The 21190-nt window shown below is 44.5% G+C and overlaps 2 protein-coding genes across 3 annotated transcripts in view; one reads left to right on the top strand and one right to left on the bottom strand.

The window, feature by feature from the left end:
• Positions 1-12284, top strand: part of ATP4A (ATPase H+/K+ transporting subunit alpha) — a gene marked incomplete at its 5' end in the record, with an annotated part of 43543 nt that extends 31259 nt beyond the window's left edge. The window contains 13 exons of the mRNA XM_081961667.1: positions 329-463; positions 659-851; positions 1356-1531; positions 2456-2592; positions 2751-2901; positions 3717-3885; positions 4696-4850; positions 5390-5513; positions 6240-6385; positions 7057-7190; positions 8219-8320; positions 9628-9719; positions 9954-12284. Coding sequence (XP_081817793.1) covers positions 329-463; positions 659-851; positions 1356-1531; positions 2456-2592; positions 2751-2901; positions 3717-3885; positions 4696-4850; positions 5390-5513; positions 6240-6385; positions 7057-7190; positions 8219-8320; positions 9628-9719; positions 9954-9982 — 1743 coding nt within the window. The 3' untranslated portion in view covers positions 9983-12284. The remainder of the gene's footprint in view (positions 1-328; positions 464-658; positions 852-1355; positions 1532-2455; positions 2593-2750; positions 2902-3716; positions 3886-4695; positions 4851-5389; positions 5514-6239; positions 6386-7056; positions 7191-8218; positions 8321-9627; positions 9720-9953) is intronic.
• Positions 12285-12423: 139 nt separating this feature from the next.
• On the bottom strand, positions 12424-19383 carry TMEM147 (transmembrane protein 147). Of its 2 annotated transcripts, none has more exons than XM_081962211.1 (8): positions 19258-19383; positions 17448-17584; positions 16306-16375; positions 16116-16181; positions 15330-15466; positions 15071-15155; positions 13349-13470; positions 12424-12723 (listed from the first exon to the last, which is right to left on the bottom strand). In XM_081962211.1, the coding sequence occupies exons 2-8, from the start codon at positions 17522-17524 to the stop codon at positions 12603-12605; spliced, it is 678 nt and encodes a 225-aa protein (XP_081818337.1). In that variant the 5' UTR covers positions 17525-17584; positions 19258-19383; the 3' UTR covers positions 12424-12602. The 2 variants fall into 2 exon arrangements, with proteins under 2 accessions (XP_081818337.1, XP_081818336.1); XM_081962210.1 differs by having other exon boundaries at positions 19134-19266.
• Positions 19384-21190: the final 1807 nt, after the last annotated feature.

Here is a 21190-nt window from a genome sequence, read left to right on the forward strand (position 1 = left end):
TTGCAACTCCTCGCATCCTCAACCAAACCAGTTAAAGTCAGAAGATGAGGCTTATCATGAAACACACTTGAAAAGCAGTGAGGTTGGGTCAGCTGTTCAAGTCAAACCCAAGTTTGGGGCAATCAAAAACCTAGAAAAGTTGCTTCTGCACCAGCTACCCCATCTCATTTTAACTATCTTGCCTTCGGAGGAATGTTGTGAGTTGAAGTCCACTCATCTTAAAGCAGCCAACGTTGATCAATATTGATCCAGTAGAAATGCAAATTCAGCCAGCACGTCAACGGTGCTGATTCTGTTTCTCTTATTTTCTCTCCCTTTTCAATCCCAGCGTATTGTGATTGGAGATGCTTCAGAGACGGCCCTACTGAAGTTCTCTGAAATCACCCTCGGCAACGTCATGGAGTACCGGGAGCGCTACAAAAAAGTCTGCGAGGTTCCCTTCAACTCCACCAACAAATTCCAGGTGACTTTCTGTCCCCTGGTTTCCAAGAAGTTCAGCAAGGGGAACTCTGATACAAATAGTACTGAATTAATCTGGCATTTAAAACCAGACTCCTTCCCTTCCTGCTTAGTTCACTGCCGCTATCCAAGAAGCTAGAAAGCTGCACAATGGGTAAGGACAAATCTAATGGATTCTATGGTCTTCCCTTACTTTCAGCTGTCTGTCCATGAGCTTGACGATCCCAGAGACCAGCGCCATCTGCTGGTGATGAAAGGTGCTCCTGAGAGGATCCTGGAACGCTGTTCTACCATTATGATTAAGGGCCAGGAGTTGGCCCTTGACGAGCAATGGAGGGAAGCGTTCCAAACAGCTTATATGGACCTTGGTGGACTGGGCGAGCGTGTGCTGGGTAAGAAATAATGATATCAATGACTGAAGTTTTCATTAAGTATTTTTTTTAATAAAAATCTCTACAACTCCCTACTGGTAGGCTAGTTTTATCTTGGAGAAGAACCTCAACAAAAGGCCCTCTTTCTGGATCTTCTCCTTCACTGACCTGTTGGACCCTTCCAGGTAGCAATTATGCTCTTGTGAGCAGCATGGAGCCATCACTGTACCTCTCCAACAATTTCTCAGAGGTATTTTACAGGAGCAACATTCAGGAAATTTAAATAATGTCGGAAAGCTTCTTGAGCTTCATCCTGTGTATGGCAACTACCCAAGTATCCATCAATACCCTCAGTGGTATCAACTACTTGGGATTGTGAGAAACCTGAACTATGAAGTGAAGCACCAAATGCCAAGTTTGAGCACTGTGGGCTAAGTGAAGATGGAGCTGTACTGATATTTGAATAAGTAGCTTGATTTATGGGCTTATGAAGTCGGTCTCGCAATGCTTCCCTCTCCTCCACAGGTTTCTGCCACCTCTACCTTCCCCAGAATGAGTTCCCCCGTGGCTACCACTTTGACAGTGATGAAACAAACTTCCCCACTAGTGGGCTATGCTTTGCAGGCCTTATCTCTATGATCGATCCACCTAGAGCCACTGTGCCGGATGCCGTCATGAAATGCCGTACTGCAGGTATCCGGGTAAGTTCATCAGATGTTCTGACGTCAATGGTTGGGAAAATATTCGTAGTAATGCTATGAAAGCCAGATGTTGACACATTGAAATCTTACAAGATCCTAGAATGGTTCTTTCCTAATCAGAAGCTTCTAGATATGTTAGGCATCAGCTCCATAATATTTGGGTTAGTGTGACAAATAAGTTTAGAAACAACTGTTGCAGGCTTAATAGCAGTAAGTGTGAGAGTGACCTTTGAATCTTAGTGGACAACCAATAAAATATCAGGTAGCAGTGTGCGGTGGCAGTCAAAAAATCCAACACAATCCTAAATTGCATTAACAGAGGGATACAGTCAAGATCAAGGGAGGTACTAATACTAATAAAGCCTTGGTAAGACCACATCTAGAGTACTGCATCCACTTTTGGTTATTACACACTATAAAAAAGATGTGGAGACTCTAGAAAGAGTGCAGAGAAGAGCAACCAGGATGATGAGGGGACTGGAGGCTAAAACATATGAAGAACGGTTGCAGGAACTGGGTATGTCTAGTTTATTGAAAAGAAGGACTATGGGAAGACATGATAGCAATCTTCCAATATATGAGGGTCTGCCACAGAGAGGAAGGGGACAAGCTATTCTCCAAAGCACCCGAAGGCCAGACAAGGAACAATGGATGGAAACTGATCAAGGAGAGATTCAACCTAGAAATAAGGAGAAATTTTCTGACAGTGAGAACAATCAACTGATGGAACTGAAGTTGCCTTCAGAAGTTATGGGAGCTTCATCACTGGAAGCTTTCAAGAAGAGACTGGATTTCCATCTGTCAGAAATGATGTAGGGTCTCCTGCTTGGGCGGGAGGTTGGACTAGATGACCTACAAGGTCCCTTCCAACTCTGTTAATCTGTTAAAAAATCCCCACCCACTCCTCCCATTTTTTTCCCCCAGGTGATCATGGTAACAGGAGACCATCCAATCACCGCCAAAGCCATTGCTGCCAGTGTTGGCATCATCTCAGAGGGCAGCGAAACTGTTGAAGATATCGCCGCCCGCCTCCGCATCCCCGTGGAGCAGGTTAACAAGCGGTGAGCATCTTAACACAAGGCATGTTAAAGAGCTACTTTGAGTGACAGTGGCAACGGACAAGGAAGATATTCTGTGCAAGGGAAGAAGTCATATGGCATTGTTGGGGTGCTATTGGGAGGTTTCCTAATCTTGAAGAGGGTTTCTCTCTTATTCCTAGGGATGCCCGGGCATGTGTGATCAATGGAGGTCAATTGAAAGATATGGAAAGTGAAGAGTTGGTTGAGATCCTCAAGATGCATCCAGAGATGGTCTTTGCTCGCACTTCTCCACAGCAGAAGCTCATCATTGTAGAAAGCTGTCAGAAACTGGTAAGATCCAAACTTCTTATAAAAAACTTGAGTCAAACTATTCTCCAAAGCACTTTAGGGTAGAACAAGAAGCAATGGGTAGAAACTAATCAAGGAGAGAAGAACTAAGGAGAAAATTCCTGACAGAATAATGAATCAGTGGAACAATTTGCCTCCAGAATTTGTGAATGCACCAACACTGGAAGTTTTTAAGAAGATGTTGGATAACCATTTGTCTGAAGTGCTGTAGGGTTGCCTGCCTAGGCAGGGGGTTGGACTAGAAAACCTCCAAAGTCCCTTCCAACTCTGTTATTCTATTCTATTCTATTCTATCTTGCAGAGTAAGACATTCACTTACTGGTACTGGTATTTATTTTTTATTTTTCTGACATTTTTATGGGCTCAGAACGCTCCGACATTACCGCTCCCTGCCGTATCTGGGTACTGGCTACACGGTGTCCGCAGCATCAGCTGACATCAGTTACATAAGTCTCATGATTGGAGGAAACCTGTTAGCTTGTCTCTGCAATCAGAAGTTTCGCTTGTGAAGCTAATTTGCAGAGATAAGGTATCGCAGGTTCGCAACCGCTGTTCTTCTCTCGCCTCTCCACCCCCACCCCGTGTGTATAAAATGTCCCTCCATTTTTAGGTAAATGTTTTTAAGAAAAAAATATTGTCTCCTACACGGAAAAATACCAAAGCTATACCTTTCCAGAATGAAGGCCAAGAAGAAAGACACGGCATGGCAATTCCCTCTGAGCGCATGGAATACTAGAGAGAAGGGTTGCCCATTACAAATCTTTGTTCTGTCTCACACGTCTCGCTCTTGTCCACAGGGTGCAATTGTGGCTGTTACAGGAGACGGGGTGAACGACTCCCCGGCGCTGAAGAAAGCCGATATCGGAGTCGCGATGGGCATTGCCGGATCCGATGCAGCCAAAAATGCTGCCGATATGATCTTGTTGGATGACAACTTTGCTTCCATTGTCACCGGAGTTGAGCAGGGTCAGTTCCTGGAAGGATCCCTTCCTGGGGAGATTCTGAGATAGGTTTTCCTCACACATCTAGAACAATAGCAAGTGTTTAGATCCATATACCGCTTCACAGTGCTTTACAGCCCTCTCTCAGCGGTTTACGGAGTCAGCCTATTGCCCCCAACAATCTGGGTCCTTATTTTATTGCAGGGGTGTCAAACCCAAGGTCCACGGGCCATATCCGGCCCACAGGGTGCTTATATCAGGTCCACGAGCCACCCTGGAAACAGCGGACTGCCCCATAGTGCCTCTGTCAGTGAACATGGAGCTTGGGAGGGCCACGTTCGGCCCTCCCAGGCTCCGTTTTCAGCAACGACGGTCTCCTGCAGCCGTCTGCCAATGAAAACAGAGCTTGAGGGGGCCCCACGTGGCCCCTTTGAGTTCCGTTTTCACTGGCAGAGGGCTGCAGGAGGCCATCATGGCCGAAAATGGACCTCAGGAGCCCGTTTTCGCTGGTGGAGCACTCAGGCCATCACAGGCACCCCTGGCATGAGTGGCATCAAGCTGGCCATGCCCACCCCAGTCCCCGAGGTCAAGCACAACCCTGAAGCAGCCCTCAATGAAATCGAGTTTGTTTTACCTGTTTTACCAACTTCGGAAGTATGGAAGGCTGAATCCACCTTGAGCCTGGTGAGATTTAAAGTGCCAAATTGCAGGCGGCCGTCAGGCAGCAGAAGTAGCCTGCAATACCACATTCTAACCACTGCGCCACCGTGGCTCTTACAGCACGTAGAAAGAAACCATTCCTGTTCTGCATTTTTCCTCTTTGTTCCCCTTCCAGGGCGCCTGATTTTTGACAACCTCAAGAAATCCATCGCATACACCTTGACCAAGAACATCCCAGAGCTGACCCCCTACTTGATCTACATCACCGTCAGTGTCCCTCTTCCCCTTGGCTGCATCACCATCCTCTTCATCGAGTTATGCACAGATATTGTAAGTCCTCAAGGAGCAAACTAAGGTTTGCAGGAAGCAGTATAAGAGATACATACCCCTCTAAACCATCTTTAGTTTTGTGGGTCCCATTTTGCAGATGTATAAGTCACTTCTTTTGAAACAAACCTCACCTTGGCTTAGCCTGACGTGTTAACCCAGCTTGTTTAAGGCAGTATCATTGTTGCATTCACACAACATGCAAAACCCGCTAAGCCAGCGACTGTATCTGAGTTAATAAGGTGGGTTGTTGTTTTGCAATAGTTTTAATTTTGAGGTAGCTAACCAGGCTAGACCAATTTAGCCTAATTGATTAGGTCAAGGTAAACCCAAGTGATACGAATAAATTCAATTACCAGGTTAAGTGTGTTCTGTGAATCCAACCTTACAGGTCTAAAACCTACTCTTTCTCCAAATGGTTTTCATCCACCACACCAAAAGTCCCAAAATTTTCACAGTCCATCATAGCAACTCGGGGTGTGAAATTAAAGCTGTTCTTGTGTGCCAAATGCTTATTTTAAATATTCTGTCCTCCCCCATAGTTCCCTTCCGTTTCGCTGGCCTATGAAAGGGCTGAGAGTGACATCATGCACCTGAAGCCCCGAAATCCTCGACAGGATCGCCTGGTCAATGAAGCACTAGCTGTCTACTCCTATTTCCAGATTGGTATGTATGCATGCAAGAAAATGCCACCTAGTGCTTAGAGCTAGCAAAAGAAAGAGAACGCATTTGCTAGAGAGCAATGTGCTTTTAATGTAACTTTAAAATAAGCATCCAGACTTGTGTTGTTGTTTTTGATAGCTCACTAGAATAGGTTTTGATGAGCCTTATCCAGCAGAAACAAAGCCACGCCAGATGTTGTCAGGGGGATTGCATCTCCTATACCAGTAGGGAATTCTAGGTACTGGGAGTGCCAAAATTGCAGGAGGATGCTGGGTTAGGAAAGCCTGACCTAGCCACGAATGGCATCAGGGTTAGGCTTTGATCTACAGGTCTCAATATATTTTATTTACCTGTAAGGAACGTGAGGTTTCTGCCCTCTTTTTTTTAAAAAAAGAATCTTTTCAAATGCTGAGTGGTACCATTTCCTGGATCACTTCAATGGACCTATTCTAAAACAAAAATAGCTGGGAGGACAGAGAAGTCAGGAAATTGTTATTATAAATATTCCCTCACGCCAAGAAGCTAGGACAGTGATAAAGACCGTCCTTAAGAAGCTGGAAGAGATCGCAAGGTGCAACCTCCTTGCTTTGGCTCATTTGCTGAAAGTGCTTGCAATATACTGTCAAAACGTGCTCACCCAAATATCCAAAACCCCTGGCTTAAAAGTCTGGTGTCAAAAGTGCAGAAGGACCAGAAATCCGACACAACTTGTGCTGTTTTGCCTTGCAGGAGCTATCCAGTCATGTGCTGGCTTTGTTGATTACTTCACCGCCATGGCGCAAGAGGGTTGGTTCCCACTGAAGTGCGTAGGGCTTCGAGCCGCCTGGGAGAATGACCATATCCAGGACGTTCAAGACAGCTATGGCCAAGAGTGGGTGAGTAGAGATGAGAAAGACCAATCCGACTCCCAACCTGATGTTCCAACTGTTGCAACTCAAGACTCCTGTTTACCCAACCTGACAACAGGGGTCTCTAACCTTGGCAACTTTAAGACTTGTGGACTTCAATTCCCAGGAATTCTGGGAGTCGAAAGTAAAAAAAGTCTTAAAAGTTACCAAGGTTGGAGATCCCTGTTCTTGATGATTCCTTGATTAGATTGTTTACTTTTAGCTTGTTTGCATGAATTGGTAGAACACTCCCGCTATCACTGACAGGGCAAGCCACTAGTATATAGAGAACAAACCCAGTTCCCTTCTAACATTGATGATGTTACCTAGTTAGGTAATGAAATGTCTGCAAGAAAACAATCAAAATCAGAGAGCATCAATTCAACCCTGAGCTGCAAATATTCTCTTCTATGAGTAAACCAAGGACTGGTTTGGACAAAACTCAGCAGCACTTTTTCGTGCAGCTGTTGATAAAAATAGGATTGCCAACATGATCGCCAACATCCGATGACAGATATGGCACAAGAAGAAGAATGAGTAAATACTCTGTATTGTCTTAGAACCTCCAAAATATTTAAGCAGTTCTCGGGGTTATTTGATGGCTGGTGGTCATCTATTGAATTGGCCTTCATACCACCACCGTTTCTTTCTCTTCCCAGACATTTGGACAACGTCTTTACCAAGAGTACACTTGCTATACTGTCTTCTTCATCAGCATTGAGATGTGCCAGATTGCAGATGTACTTATCCGCAAGACACGGCGACTTTCCGTCTTCCAGCAAGGATTCTTCAGGTAGATCACACTCTGGCAGCTCCAAGTGAAATCTTCCTAGACTGGCACAGTTAGGAATATGGTTTTTCAAATTCATGTCTTTTATGTTGTGATACTATACATCAGAACAAAAGTATAGTAGCCAATGACTGTACAGGATTGTCCAACAATTCAGTGGTGACTTTGAGCTATCCAAGAAAAGTTGAATTAGGCTGTTACCGTGAACCCACTTGGCTCACTGAAGAACTGGTACTCATATTGGAAAAGTGCTATTTATAATGTCATAGGAAGGGTTACAAATATTCTACATCTCTAAGGAGGTTCTTACTAGAAATAATTTTTCCAGTAGGCAAATGGCACAAAATTTAACTTTGCTGATAGACACTACAGCTGGAATCTTTCATAACTTTTCCAACCCAACAAATTCAACCTGTTGTTCCATCTCCTGCTCTCATTCTTAGTTTTTGAATTTGTGTTGGTTGGGGAGTGTTTTCCTGACCAAATGGTGTTACCGTATTTCCCCGAAAATAAGACAGGGTCTTATTTTCTTTTGAAACCCCCCCCCCCTAATAAGCACTTGGCCTTATTTTCGGGGAGGTCTTATTATTTTTAAGATGCAGGAGGCGGTGAGCGTGGTCACCTCACGGCTGTTGCTGTGTTGCAATATTTTCGGGGAGGGCTTATTTTACCACATGCACTCAAAAACCCAATTGGGCTTATTATCCGGGGAGGTCTTATTTTCAGGAAACAAGGTAGTGAGGGACAAATCTGTATCAAACATGAGGGAATAAGCTTCTTTCCCAGAAAAATTGACAAAGCGTTTTGCAACCCAAGATCAAATTTGAGTTCTGCCTAACTTGACCATTTGGGGAATTCAACAACAGAGTAGGAATATTTGCCTTCTTACCCTGGAATTGGATTCTTTCCACTGAGTGATCCAGTTCTGCCAATGATCAGTTGACCATCACCCAATTCTGGTCTATTCAAAGCAGAAATCAAGAACAGACACACATCTTCCATCCAGCCCTATTCATCTTTTTCTCTTTCAGAAACAAGGTCTTGGTGATTGCTATTGTGTTCCAGATCTGTGTGGGCTGCTTCCTCTGTTATTGCCCTGGGATGCCCAATATCTTCAATTTTATGCCCATACGGTAAGAACTGGTACCCATTGGTATTCTAACGTGACAAAACCACCTCTCAAAAGTTCTCACGAAGACATGCTACAGGGCAGAGTTAGTTAGAGAAGCCCACAGCCATCTCTGAACTTGTTTCCCCAAAACCTCAGATGCATGATTTTGTGTAAGTTGATTTGTGTTGCTTTGTGGTTTGCAAGAGATGGCTTTCAGTGCTATACCGTATAAGAATCCTAGCAACTCTGGCAAATGTGAATAAAGCAAGCCAACGTTCTCTTCCCACATTCTTGCTTCTCTCTTTTCACTGCAGGATATTACTACACACTAAGCATGCCTATAAATCTCAGCTCTCCAGACACGTTACCCTTTATTCAGGAATTAGCTAACTCAGCAAAAACAAATCCCAGTGAAAACACAACAATCTCGACTAATCACACACAAAAAACCAAAACATGAAGCATAGATATAGATTTGTCCACTGCAATATGCAAATATCAATGACTGTATTTATATATTTGATTTGCAATCTACTCTTTATAACAGGAGCTCAAGGCAGGCTATAGTTCTAATTCCTCCAATCTTTTCCCCAAACAATAACCCTATGAGGTAGGTAAGGTTGAGAGAGGGGGTGGGGGGCAGCCCAAAGTATAAAAGGAAGCTTCTATAGCTGAAGGTTGATTAGAATTTGGGTCTCCCCATCTCTGATCCAACATCTTTACCACTGTACTTCACTGGTTTAAAACCTAGTTATTTTGCTTCTCTTTCACAAACCATTTCTTGTTTCTTTAGGAAACCCCACCTATCTTAGAAATCCTTACCCAACTTGCTCTAACATGTATTTTCCTCTAGCTGCACTTCCAGTGTCTATTGTTTCTCCTATCCCATCAAGCATTTAGATATCAAATTCAGCGAAGCAAGAGTAGCTCATTTACACATCGCCTTATAACAACAGTAAGTACAGACACAGGGAAAGACAATGAGGAGTTAAAGAGCTAGAAGGCTACAGTTTAATCCTCCTGATCCCCTTTAGCTAAGTGGGGAAAAGCAAATCCTCTCAGAAGAGGGAACTTCCTGCAGCTCAGCTCAGCACCAAGGACAGCAGTCACTACAGCCCTACATTACAACTGTCCCCTTTTTCCTGGGACCCAGAAGGAGAAAGCACAGGAAAAACAAAGCTTTGGGGCCATATTTGTGTTGCTGAACGATGCTCAGTTCCTGTCTCCTTCAAGCCACTTCACTCAAAAGATGATTCAGCTCAGCAGGCTAACTTTTGAAGCTGTTAAGCTTAACTTTGTCCATTCTTTTGTTCCCCCTGTCCCGTCCAGGTTCCAGTGGTGGTTAGTGCCTCTACCATTTGGCCTTCTCATCTTTGTGTATGACGAAATCCGAAAATTGGGAGTCCGGAGACACCCTGGAAGTAAGTTACAAGAATGGGTAAGGAGAGGAGGGAAGCACAAATTAACATAAAAGTTCATAGAAGGCTTGATTCAGACATCTTCTACTGCAATTCCCAATTCTGGATCACTCAGAAATAATGCTGAACTACTAAGGGTACACCTCTTTGTTTTTCCATCGTCTGACAAACTGCCCTGGGCATCAATGATGTCACCGTCACCCTCAACCTGATCCCCATGTTGTTTCTTTCTTCCAGGCTGGTGGGACAAAGAACTGTACTACTAAAGATGAAACTCTGGGCACAAATATGTGCTGCCTGAGCTGCTCCCTGTGGGTGCAAAGTACTACAGTAAGAAGGAACCTGGGATTTGCTTTCTTCGTTAGCTACACCTTCAACCAAGCTTGCTAAATTTCTTACTCTTCCTATGATGAAGTTCCATATCCCACACATCCTCCTCCAGCTATTCTGGGACTAGAATCTGCCCATCATCAAGAAAAATATTTGAGGATGCTGATATGCTAGGAGAAATAAGACGGTCCTTGAGATGGCAACCAAATATAAACATTGAAAAGAGATATAAAGTGGGTTTTTTTTTTACACATATAATAAAAAAAAAACAGGTTTCAAACCCCAACGCCTGCAAACAAGGCAATATGACCTCAAGGAAGAGTAAGCTGGGGCAGGTTGAGTAAGTGGTTTGCCTCCGTTTGTCCTCTCCATAGGAAAAGCATTTTTTTAAAAAAAACAACAACAACACCGTATATAAGATATGTATGTAATGGCACATTAGCATCTTTCAACTTCTGCATGATTTGGACTTTTGGTCTCCTTGGATTAGTAGTTCCCAAAGCATAAAGATGACATGGAAAAACTTTCTCACAGTGGATGAGAGGAAAGCAAGTGAAATTCATACACAGGCAAGCAGTCTACGTTCAAGGTAACCAGGCGATGAAGCTGCATTCTCCATCCCTTCAAATTCTGATTACCCTATAGTCCAATGGACTGCAATAAGAAAATTAAATAAATGATATGTGCCTCTTGACGACGTCAGGCAAACATGACTTATAGACTTGCACCACACTTTATGATGCAAGTAAATGATGCTGTTGTTTGCGTAATGGCGTTGTTTTGGAAATCGTTCATCAGTGATCAAATGGGCAGATCATACACCACCACAAACCGCCTCCTGTACTTGTGAGACTTCCCTTTCTCCCTGGCTACCACCCTACGAATAAAGAGATTGATCCTTCCGTTTTTCTCCAGTCAATTTGCTCACCTATGTGGAGGTAACTATAAGATTGAATTAAAGGGGAGGATCGCTGTGCCCACAAAGTGTCACTCAATGGTTTTTAAGAAACATGATCCTGCAGAAGAAAATGCCCCAAGACAGACTTCATCTAATTGTACTTGCTGATATTTATCAATTACTAGTGGATAACACGGCGTTCCCCAGCTATTTATTTATAAGGGGGGCGTGGGGGGAATGTCTAGACCAAATGTAATTTCTAGTGTTGGATTTTCCCCCTTACCAGAGTGAGCCCTCTGGTGGAGTACTGTGAAGCCGTTACCATGGCAACTCCACTGCGCTGCACAGTAGAAGCCATTTTACGGCAGTACAGTAGAAGCCATTTAAAGGCACAACAGGCTGCATGTTAACACCCACCTCAAGGGGTGTTAGGGCTGTCTTACCCTCACAGTATTTTTTTCTCCAGAGAGTAAATCATCTGTGTACCAAGTTTGGTTAAAATTTTCTCGAGGCATTCCAGAGATATGCTGGAACATACATAGACACACAAAGCCATTTTTCTACATATAGATTATTATCTTAAAAAGATAAGTATTATATATGCCCTGGGACAAAAATGAACCTTTCCGCTTCTGCTGCTTTAAACGAATGGGAGGACAATTAGATATATATGGACATGGACTAGAGGGTTTCCAAAGGGTGTCACCATAATGCCCCCTAAATCTAGCCAGTTACTGTTCACATTCCCTGAACAAAACAAAAATGGTTTGCAGAGGGTGGGAGAACTCTCTTGTTGAGAAGATCATGCAGAGAAGAGGGACCTCTCAGAAGATTAGGACTATCCAAATGGCCCTGTGTTTTTCATTACCACTTGGAGCTACATCACCGCATCCTCCATCATGAGCATCCATGCACTGTTGCCATGTGCAAGAAGGAAAATAAAGGTGCACTTTATTCTGTCCCCATGACAGGCCAAACCATAAAAAAGCCTTAAGTTTCAACTTTGCCATTTTATCCCCAGCTACATACGGCTTTGCCTGCAAACCTTTATACACACCAAAACCTAAATAACCTCAGCTTCAAACACAATTCAAGTGTTACTAAAATTCACTGTGCCTTTTACCTTTGAGCATCTCCAAACCCCTGTCCAGTTTTAGGTTAGATAATAAAGCAACAGTTTCTAGGAGTGAAGAGTGCCAGGTACATCACGATGCAAATGATGGAGCCTGTAACACGACTGATGTGCTTGCATCCAATGTTATAATAATAAGTGTTACCTTGTGTGTGATGATCTTATGACGTGCTGCAATTTTTATATTATTGTGGCTGGTTATGGATGCCGACGCAATAGAACTAAGGTTGAATAGTAATATGAAATTGTTATGTATGGGTCTTGTTGGCTTAGTGGGTTGCATAGACACCATCGTAGCGTAGGAAACAGGTGTAGAGAACAGCCAAATGAATTCAAACTGGGCAAAGTATAAATAATACTTCTTTAAATTAGTATCATTCTTGGAATTGCCACAGTGGAACCGATCTCACCGCAGGAAGGCAGTGCAAAGGCCTGTGTGCCTTTACAAACAGAATCCATAGCGGAGCTATCTTAGGATGTACAAAGACGTGGTCTCTTATGTTGGGAGTTAACAACTGGTGGAGCTTCAGTTACTGTGTACCAGGGTGACAAAGAGAGCCAAGGAGCTGAAGGAAAGGAGGCCAGTGATCACCGCTTTAACCAGAAGTGCAGTCCAGCTACCCAGGAGGAAGACGTGCACGAACGATCTAGAAAAGCAGAGAGAAGTAGTTGAGGCCTGGGATTTTAAAGCTGGCAAAAAAAAGTCCCACTATTGCATCAAAATAGCACAAGCTTGATTTGTACATCGCAATGAACCAAGATACCGCGAATCACATACATGATCAGCTACTAACTATAAAAAATAATAAAAATGTTGACTTTCTAATATAAAGACCCAACAAGCTGACATGATGGCTTTCGGTGTTGGATGAATACAACCAAATGTAGCCAAGGAGAGGGGCATCCACTGGGTAGGGGAGGGTCAAAAACAAAAAAACCAAGATGGTGGCTTTGATCACAGCCCCCCCTTACTTTTTGACCTAGCGCAAATACTGGGGAAGCTCTCCAAGCATTGGAGCAAAGGAAAGTCTCGATTCTTTGAGAAGAGGGATTTTAAAGGAGCCGTGGTGAGGATGTGGAAGGCCCAGCTTCAATTTCTCACTCATACACAAAGGTTACTCAGTTCGGGGGGGGGGGGGAGGATTCTTGTAAAGAAAATAAAAGGGAGAGACAAGGATTTGAACTAAGGATCTGGAAGTTCCCAAGGTTTTCTCTTTCACACACACCCCGGTAACCTCCCTCAACCACCTTAATTGCACCAAGAACACTCACTCCATAAAGAAGGCTTTGTAGATACTGACACCTAGGAGGAAAGTAAGAGGCAATCGGTAATGTTTGGGTAAATCGTAGCGGGTGAACATCCAAACCAGGGCAGCTGTGGCGATGTAATGAACCTGTAAGGGCACAAAATGAGGGATAAGGAAAGACTCCCTAATGCTTTCCAAAACCTAGTGTATTTTCTGGAGTATATAAGACGCACCTTCCCCCCCCCCCCCCCCCAAAAAAAGAGGGTGAAAATCCGGGGGCATCTTATACACTGAATGCAGCATTTTGGGCCTCCTGAAACCCCGCCCCCATTTGCAAAAATTGATGTGCAGAGGCTTTGGGAAGCCTGCAAAGTGGTCCTGGTTTTTGCTCATTTCTGCCCCCCCCCCCCCAAGGCCCCAGGAGAATTCTACAAGTCTCCCAAAGCGTATGCAAACCCTGTTTTTTGCAACAAAAATAAATGAGCCTGTTCTTGTGAAAAACATGCGGGGTTTTGTTCATTTTTGCCCCCCCCCCCCCCCCCCAGTCCCCAGGAGCACTTTGCAAGCCTCTTAAAACTCTCTGCATGCCCTGCTTTTCACCAAAAAAATGAGGTGTCCAGAGGGTTTGGGAGGCCTGCAGAGTGCAAAAACTTTTTTTTTAATTTACCTCTTCAAAATCTTGGTGCGTCTTATACTCTGGTGCGTCTTAATAGTCCAAAAAAATACAGTAACTGCCAAGCAGAACAGCTGACATTCATATGTCAACTGAGACTTATAAAACGCTGCAGTATAAAACTCAAATATGTTTCTTCCAAAGCTAGCTAGCTAACCAGCTCAGTCCTTGTTTGATTGTCTCCTTTACAAAGTCCTTAACTTCAGGCTTCTCCTTGGTATTTTGCTGACCTCTAAAGTTCACTCAGTTTCCATTTTAGCTCTTGGGGGTGGGGAACCCAATCCCTTAAACCAGTGCCTCTCAGCATTAGAAACTTGAAGACGTGTGGAATTCAACTCCCAAATTGGTTGGCTGGGAAATTCTGGGAACTGAAGTCCACATATCTTCAAATGGTCACAGGTGAGAAACATGGCATAAGAGTTTTTGCTCCATCAGTTTGGGGAATTCTTTATATATATATATATAAAACTAGACTGCAGTGGTGGGTTATGACCGGTATGCCCCGGTATGGGCGTACCAGGGCCTGCGGGGAGCACCAAGTACTGTTCCGGTATGGTGCTCCAGAGGGCCCACCCGGCTGCACTCTTTACCAGTATTTGAGGTTTTCAGGACTTCCGCACACGGGCACGAAGCCTACGGTGCCTGCGTGACGCTCCGCCGAGCAGCTGGAGCATCGCGAAGGAGTCGCGGAGCATCCCAGGTGGTAAATACGCATGCGCGAGCTGCGCGTGTTCATGTAATGGACGCCCGGCTCCATTGCATCATACCGGTTGCAACGGGATCCAGAACCCACCACTGCTGGACTGCCAATCCAAATGTATATAGCAAGGAGGCAAACTATATACATTACCAAAAAAAAAAAACACCCCTCTCAGTAAATTTTTAAAAAACACCTTCCTAGTCCTTTTTAATGTTGTGTTTTTTAATGTTGTACGCCACCCTGAGTCCTTTTGGAGAAGGGCGGCATATAAATCCAAATAAACCAAACGAAAACCAATCCTCAGTAATTTAATCCTATCATATGAGGTATTATTTTAGAGCTCAACTGAAAACAGGGAGAAAATTAATGCTTACCAGGCTGATGTTGGAATCAATACTCATCTGAATGTATTTCCAATCAAACTCGATGCCACGCGCTCCCACCCACAGTGGGATGCATCTGTTGGAAGCACAGAGGCGATTAGGATGGGAAACCTCATAAAGACAGAGACACAACACTTTGCACAGCAGCCTTGCGGGCCGCCTTTGTTGAGCCAGCATCAGAAATGTGGGCAAGCAAATGCCAATCTGATTTCTCCCATCCTTTTTGTGAGCAGTGATAAATCCAACTCACCGAGACATAATGAGCTCCGCCGTGGCCCAGCCCAGTGCAGCGACCATAATCTTATATTCTCCTTTTCCCGCGTTCCGGGACATCACCAGGTGGAGACCCACCAAGTCAGCCAGGTCTACAGTAGCTTTCATGAACTCCTGAAGCACAAGTCAAAGCTCAGAAGCAGGCAAACAAACTCCGTGTTTCAACCCCAAAGGTTCACACACACCCCAAACCCAACAAAGTAAGAGCATTTAGTTAGGTCCCTGAACAGGATCTACAGGAAGTAGCAGCCAGTATTCATACTTATGCTTCAACAACTATTATTTGCTAATGGAAGTGAGATTACTGTGCTACAGATCTGCAAAATATACTGATACTCACTTGCCCCCCCCTCCAAGGAAAATACTCTAGCCCCAAATTACTCTACACACAAAAGGTATTTCTCTCAGCAAAACGGTCTTACTAAGGAAAGTAAATACTTATGTAATAAAACTTTCTGCCGCCTTGAGCATTTTACATAGCAAAGAGGATGCTAACCTTTTCAAGCATAGGGTCTCCCACAAAGGAAAATAGAAATTTCGCTTTCAAAAAAGCCTCCAGCCCCCACAGCTCCAGATCACCAAACTCACAAGATTTATATTGGAGAATGACAAAGTACAAAGAAAAATCCACCAGGGGGGGGGGGGGGGGGATCACTGTCCTTTGGATTTTTGTTTTGTAAATACATCAGTCTCTTGAGCACCTGGCAGTACTCAAAATGTAAACTTTTAAGACTCTTCCTTGCTTGACAACAACCACACTTACTCCAACAAAATCATACGCTCCCGCACCACCTTCCCAGGTTGGAAAGAATGTAGCTAAAAACAGCATCTGTAAAAGACAGAAAGAGAATAGTCCACTGCAGCATTTTGCCATCATAGGCCTCACATTTGTGCACCCAAATTCGCATTCAGCCCTTCATCCCTTCTTCAGCAAAAAATTGTTAATCCATTACCTTGCATAGCTGGACAAAGAGGTAGGTGGCTCCTGCTTGCACACATCGCCAGAAGGCATTATATTCTGACCTGCGTGAGAGAAACAGCCATAACCATACCCTGGATAGAATGTCTATTTTTGCACAGCATTACACTGGAGATTGCAACATACACTGATCACCAATGAATGAATAAAAATGCTGCTGCACCATCCTAAAAAATACCACGGGGTTTTCAGGGGCTGCAGCCTGGTGTAAAGCACCATTTAAAGCAGTGTTTTCCCAAACTTGGCAACTTTTATAAATCTGCATGCATTCCAGCCCAGCCACACCCCGATTTTCTTCCAAGCCAGGAATCCAGCTCGGGGTTTGCAGCCTCCTCCTTGGCAAGAGGAGAGCCCACTTCCCTTTTTCTCACCTGCCAGGCAACTACTGCACCTTAGGGAGCGGCCAGGGGCAAATTGCAACAGTCCTAGCCAGGATTCTGTGTGTCTGGGCAAAGCTAGCTTAGTTCTTGGCCCAGCAAGGATGAGCTTCTGGCTGTGAAACGGCAACTTGGCTTTTGTTGGAGAAGGTTAATTTGCTGGTATGGTATATTAAAAGGATTTTTAAAAAAAATTAGCTGTAAAGGCTTCCTGGTGCATTGAACAGCAGTTACTGCAGTATTAAGGTGGTGTTTCTCAACTTTATAAATCTGTGTACGTCAACTCCCAGAATTCCCCAGACAGCCATGTAAAAAGTAAAAAGGAAAAATTGATAATTAGACCACTAGGTCTTAAATTCTGCCAGAAAAATACCATAAAGGGGACTAAAGGACTAAGTTTTTCAACTCTGCAACTTTGGCTGGGGAGTTCAGGCAGTAGAAGTTTACACAGATTAAAGTTGGCAAAATAGAGAAACGCTGGTTTTAGAGACTGTCTATGTCAGGGGTGTCCAAACTTGGGAACTTTAAGACTTGTGGACTTCAACTCCCAGAATTCCCCAGCCAGCCATGCTGGCTGGGGAATTCTGGAAGCTGAAGTCCACAAGTCTTAAAGTTCCCAAGTTTGGACACCCCTGGTCTATGTAAACTATTGTAAGCAGCCACAAATTCTCACTTGCAGTCACTATCAGCACATAATATGCACACACACACCCCTCTTCCAAGTAAGAAAGACACTCACAGGCCGCTGCATTTATAGGTGATAAAATAGGGGAAATAGGCCAGGGCAAAACAATTCCCAAAGTGGAAAAGAGTCATCTTGGCACACAGGTGGACCAGGTGGGGTGGCTTTTGCCACCTATTACTGTGGTGATGTTCCTATGGAGAGACAGAGGGAGAAAAAAAAATCAATCTATCTATCAATAGTAATACAGGGGGTTCCTGCTTACAACAATTGAGCCCAACATTTCTGTTGGAAGTGACAGATTTGTTTATACAGGGGGGGGGGGGGTTTCCTCAGCTTACAACTGCAATTGAGCCCAACATTTCCGTTGTTAAGTGAGAGACATTTGTTAAGTGAGCTTTGCTCTGTTGTACAAGCTTTCTTGTAACTGAAGCTATTAAGTGAATCCCAGCAGTGGATGAGTTAGCAACCCAATTCTTAAGTGAACCCGGCTTCCCATTGACTCAGAAGGTGGTAAAAGGGGATCCTGTGACCTTAGGGCACAGCCAACGGTCCTAAATATGAATGCATTGCCAAGCATCCGAATTTTAATCCTGGGGATGCTGCAAAGGTCATAACTGGGAGGGGGGGGTAAGTTTTTTGTAACTTTGGTCAATAGGTGACCTGCTGTAAGTCAAGGAGTACCTGGAGACCCAGAGCCTCCGCCCCCACGCGCACACACATGCACAGACACGTGTCCGTCTCCCCCACCCACCCACATTCCAATTTGCCCTTCCCCAACGACCTCCCTTCCAGCAGACTACAACCCCCATCAGCCTCAGCCAGGGAGGCATGAGGCAGATTGAAGGCAAGCCGTGGACAGTCGGAGCTACACACACACACACACACACACACACACAGGTCGGAGATACACACATGTGCACACACACGGAAGGTCGGATACACACACACACACACACACACACACACACAGGGAAGGTCGGAGATACACACACAAACACACACACACACACCAGAGGGAAGGTCGGATACACACACACACACAGGGAAGGTCGGAGATACACACACAAACACACACACACACCAGAGGGAAGGTCGGATACACACATACACACACACACACGCACGGGGAAGGTCAGAGATACACACACAAACACACACACAAACACACACCAGAGGGAAGGTCGGATACACACACACACACACACACACACACACCAGAGGGAAGGTCGGATACACACATACACACACACACACGCACGGGGAAGGTCAGAGATACACACACAAACACACACACAAACACACACCAGTGGGAAGGTCGGATACACACACACACACACACACACACAGGGAAGTTCAGAGATACACACACAAACACACCAGAGGGAAGGTCGGATACACACACAGAGGGAAGGTCGGATACACACACAAACACACAGGGAAGGTCGGATACACATATATACACACACACACACACACAGAGGGAAGGTCGGATACACACATACACACACACACACACAGAGGGAAGGTCGGATACACACATACACACACACACACACAGAGGGAAGGTCGGATACACATATACACACACACACACACAGAGGGAAGGTCGGATACACACATACACACACACACACACAGAGGGAAGGTCAGAGATACACGCACAAACACACACACACGGCTGCCCTTGCTCCCGACTAGAAGCGCCTCAGGGCCAGCAGCACCACCCCCACCCCGACCCACCGCTCGAGAAGCGCTCCCAGAAATGCACCCCGCGTCTCTCCACGGAGCTCCCCGCTGAGGGAAGCCCCCCAAAAGCCTTTTCCTCCCTCATGAAGCCCCCATCCTCTTTCCCCCTTCCACATACACGTCCTCCTCCTCCTCAAAGGCATCTGCGCGTGCGCCCGCGGCGGCGCCCGTTGGATGGTGGTTGTTGTAGTCCTTTCCCGCGGCCGCCCCCTCCTTTTTCCATAGAGCCCTGGGAACGCGATGCAATACAATCCCCACAATGCCTAGAGGTTTGGTGGTGGGAGGGGGAAAGGAAGGGCGGCTGCATGTCGGGAGTCGTAGTCCTTCATTTAAATCACGTCGGCCTTCACGCGAAGGGCGGCGTGCGGGGTGGATTGCTGGAGCGAAAAGGAGGGGAGGGGGAGAGAGAGAGAGAGGAGGCGCGCCTGCCGAGCGGTGCATTCTGGGAATCGCTGTCGGAAGGTTGACTGGGCGCAAAATGGATGGGAGTTGTAGTTCTCGAATCTAGTTTGGTCTACGGGAGTTCAGTGAAAGTGTAAGAAATGCTTTTCGCCACTTCGTTTTGTAGTCTGGATATGTTGCAGAAATACAGCAGAAATCTCATCTGTTGCATTTCTTCCACGAAATGTATATCGCAGGAAAGTTGCAATCCTTAAGGCGTTTCCCTTCTCATCCAAGAAGCTTCTTCAGAACTTTGGAAAAAATCATTTTGCCAAGCGGTGATCTCTGAAAGCCTTAGCATAACTTCCTTAGCTTTTTGTTACTTCAGCTTCCTTTATTCTGTATTCCGGGCCGCACCGAATTGCTTGCAGTTGTGCAGCCTTGGAAATTGAAGGAATGGGTCAGCCAGTCAATCTAAAGAAGTGAAGTGTGCAATATAAGTTTGACTGGCTGTAACGTCATTTGTTCAGGTGTATCAATGTTAAATATAGCTGATCTTACAGTTGAACCCATAAATCATGGGCTTTAATGTCCATCACAGCTCTCCTGCCCATGTATGTATCACGCTTGCTTGTTTAATGTTAAGTTGCAATCAGTGATTGTAATTTTATAGGTGTCTCATGGGTTGTAGTTCCTTCCTTTGCAATTTTATGTTAATACATGTATTTTTGCCTCATTTTATTTGCCAATATGAGATTTTATTTCTACTTTGTTTTATACTGTTTGAAATAAAAAAAATCAATGATTATTTAGTGTAATACTGTACGTACATAGAAAAAGAAAATACTAATAGCTTTACTATTAGCAATAAGACAAATTTAGAAGCAGAAATCGCATTTTCTTAAGCAAAATAGCTTAGCGTTCTTGCAGCGTTTAAGATTTGAAAAAGTGTGCAGTGTAGAAGTTACCTATGAAGTGTCTTCCAGAACATGGAGCTGTGAAAACTGAATGCTAGGAGCTGTATCTCAATAACATCTGAGCTAAACATCTGAACTGAGGTCCAGAGACATTCTCCATCATATTTACCAATTTACCAGTTGCCTCGAGTAACCAGTGTTTTTCTTAAAATAAAATAAAACCCTGATCATTGCTGCATTTCCAAACAGTTTTTTCTTCTGCATGTAGAAAATGATTCCATTCAGAAATATGACCTCTTGTGGTCAGAAAGAATCCTTTGACACCATTGAAAAGAGTGATTTAAGAGAGAGGTATTTGCTTTGCCTTTGTAATCCATGCTGATTTCTGTAAATTCAAACCATCAATTGCTATACCAGTAGTTTTGATGTGGTTGTATAAAGTACATGAATTTTTCTAACAGATTAAGAGTTGAAAAGGACCTTACACCATTTCTGGCAGATGGCAATCCAGTCTCTTCTTGAAAGTCTCTTCCAGTGATGAAGCTTTCACAACTTCTGAAGGCAACTTTTCCCATTGGTTGACTGCTTGGTCAGAAAATGTCTCATTTCCAGGTTGAATCTCTCCTTGTTCAATTTCCATCCATTATTCCTTGTCTGGCCTTCAGTTGCTTTGGAAAACAGTTTGACCCTCTCCACTCTATGGCAGCCCCTCAAATATTGGGACACTGCTATCATGTCTCCCCCGGTCGTTCC

This window comes from Natrix helvetica, assembly GCF_964273705.1.
Source record: "Natrix helvetica genome assembly, chromosome: 9".
Taxonomy (NCBI): domain Eukaryota; kingdom Metazoa; phylum Chordata; class Lepidosauria; order Squamata; family Natricidae; genus Natrix; species Natrix helvetica.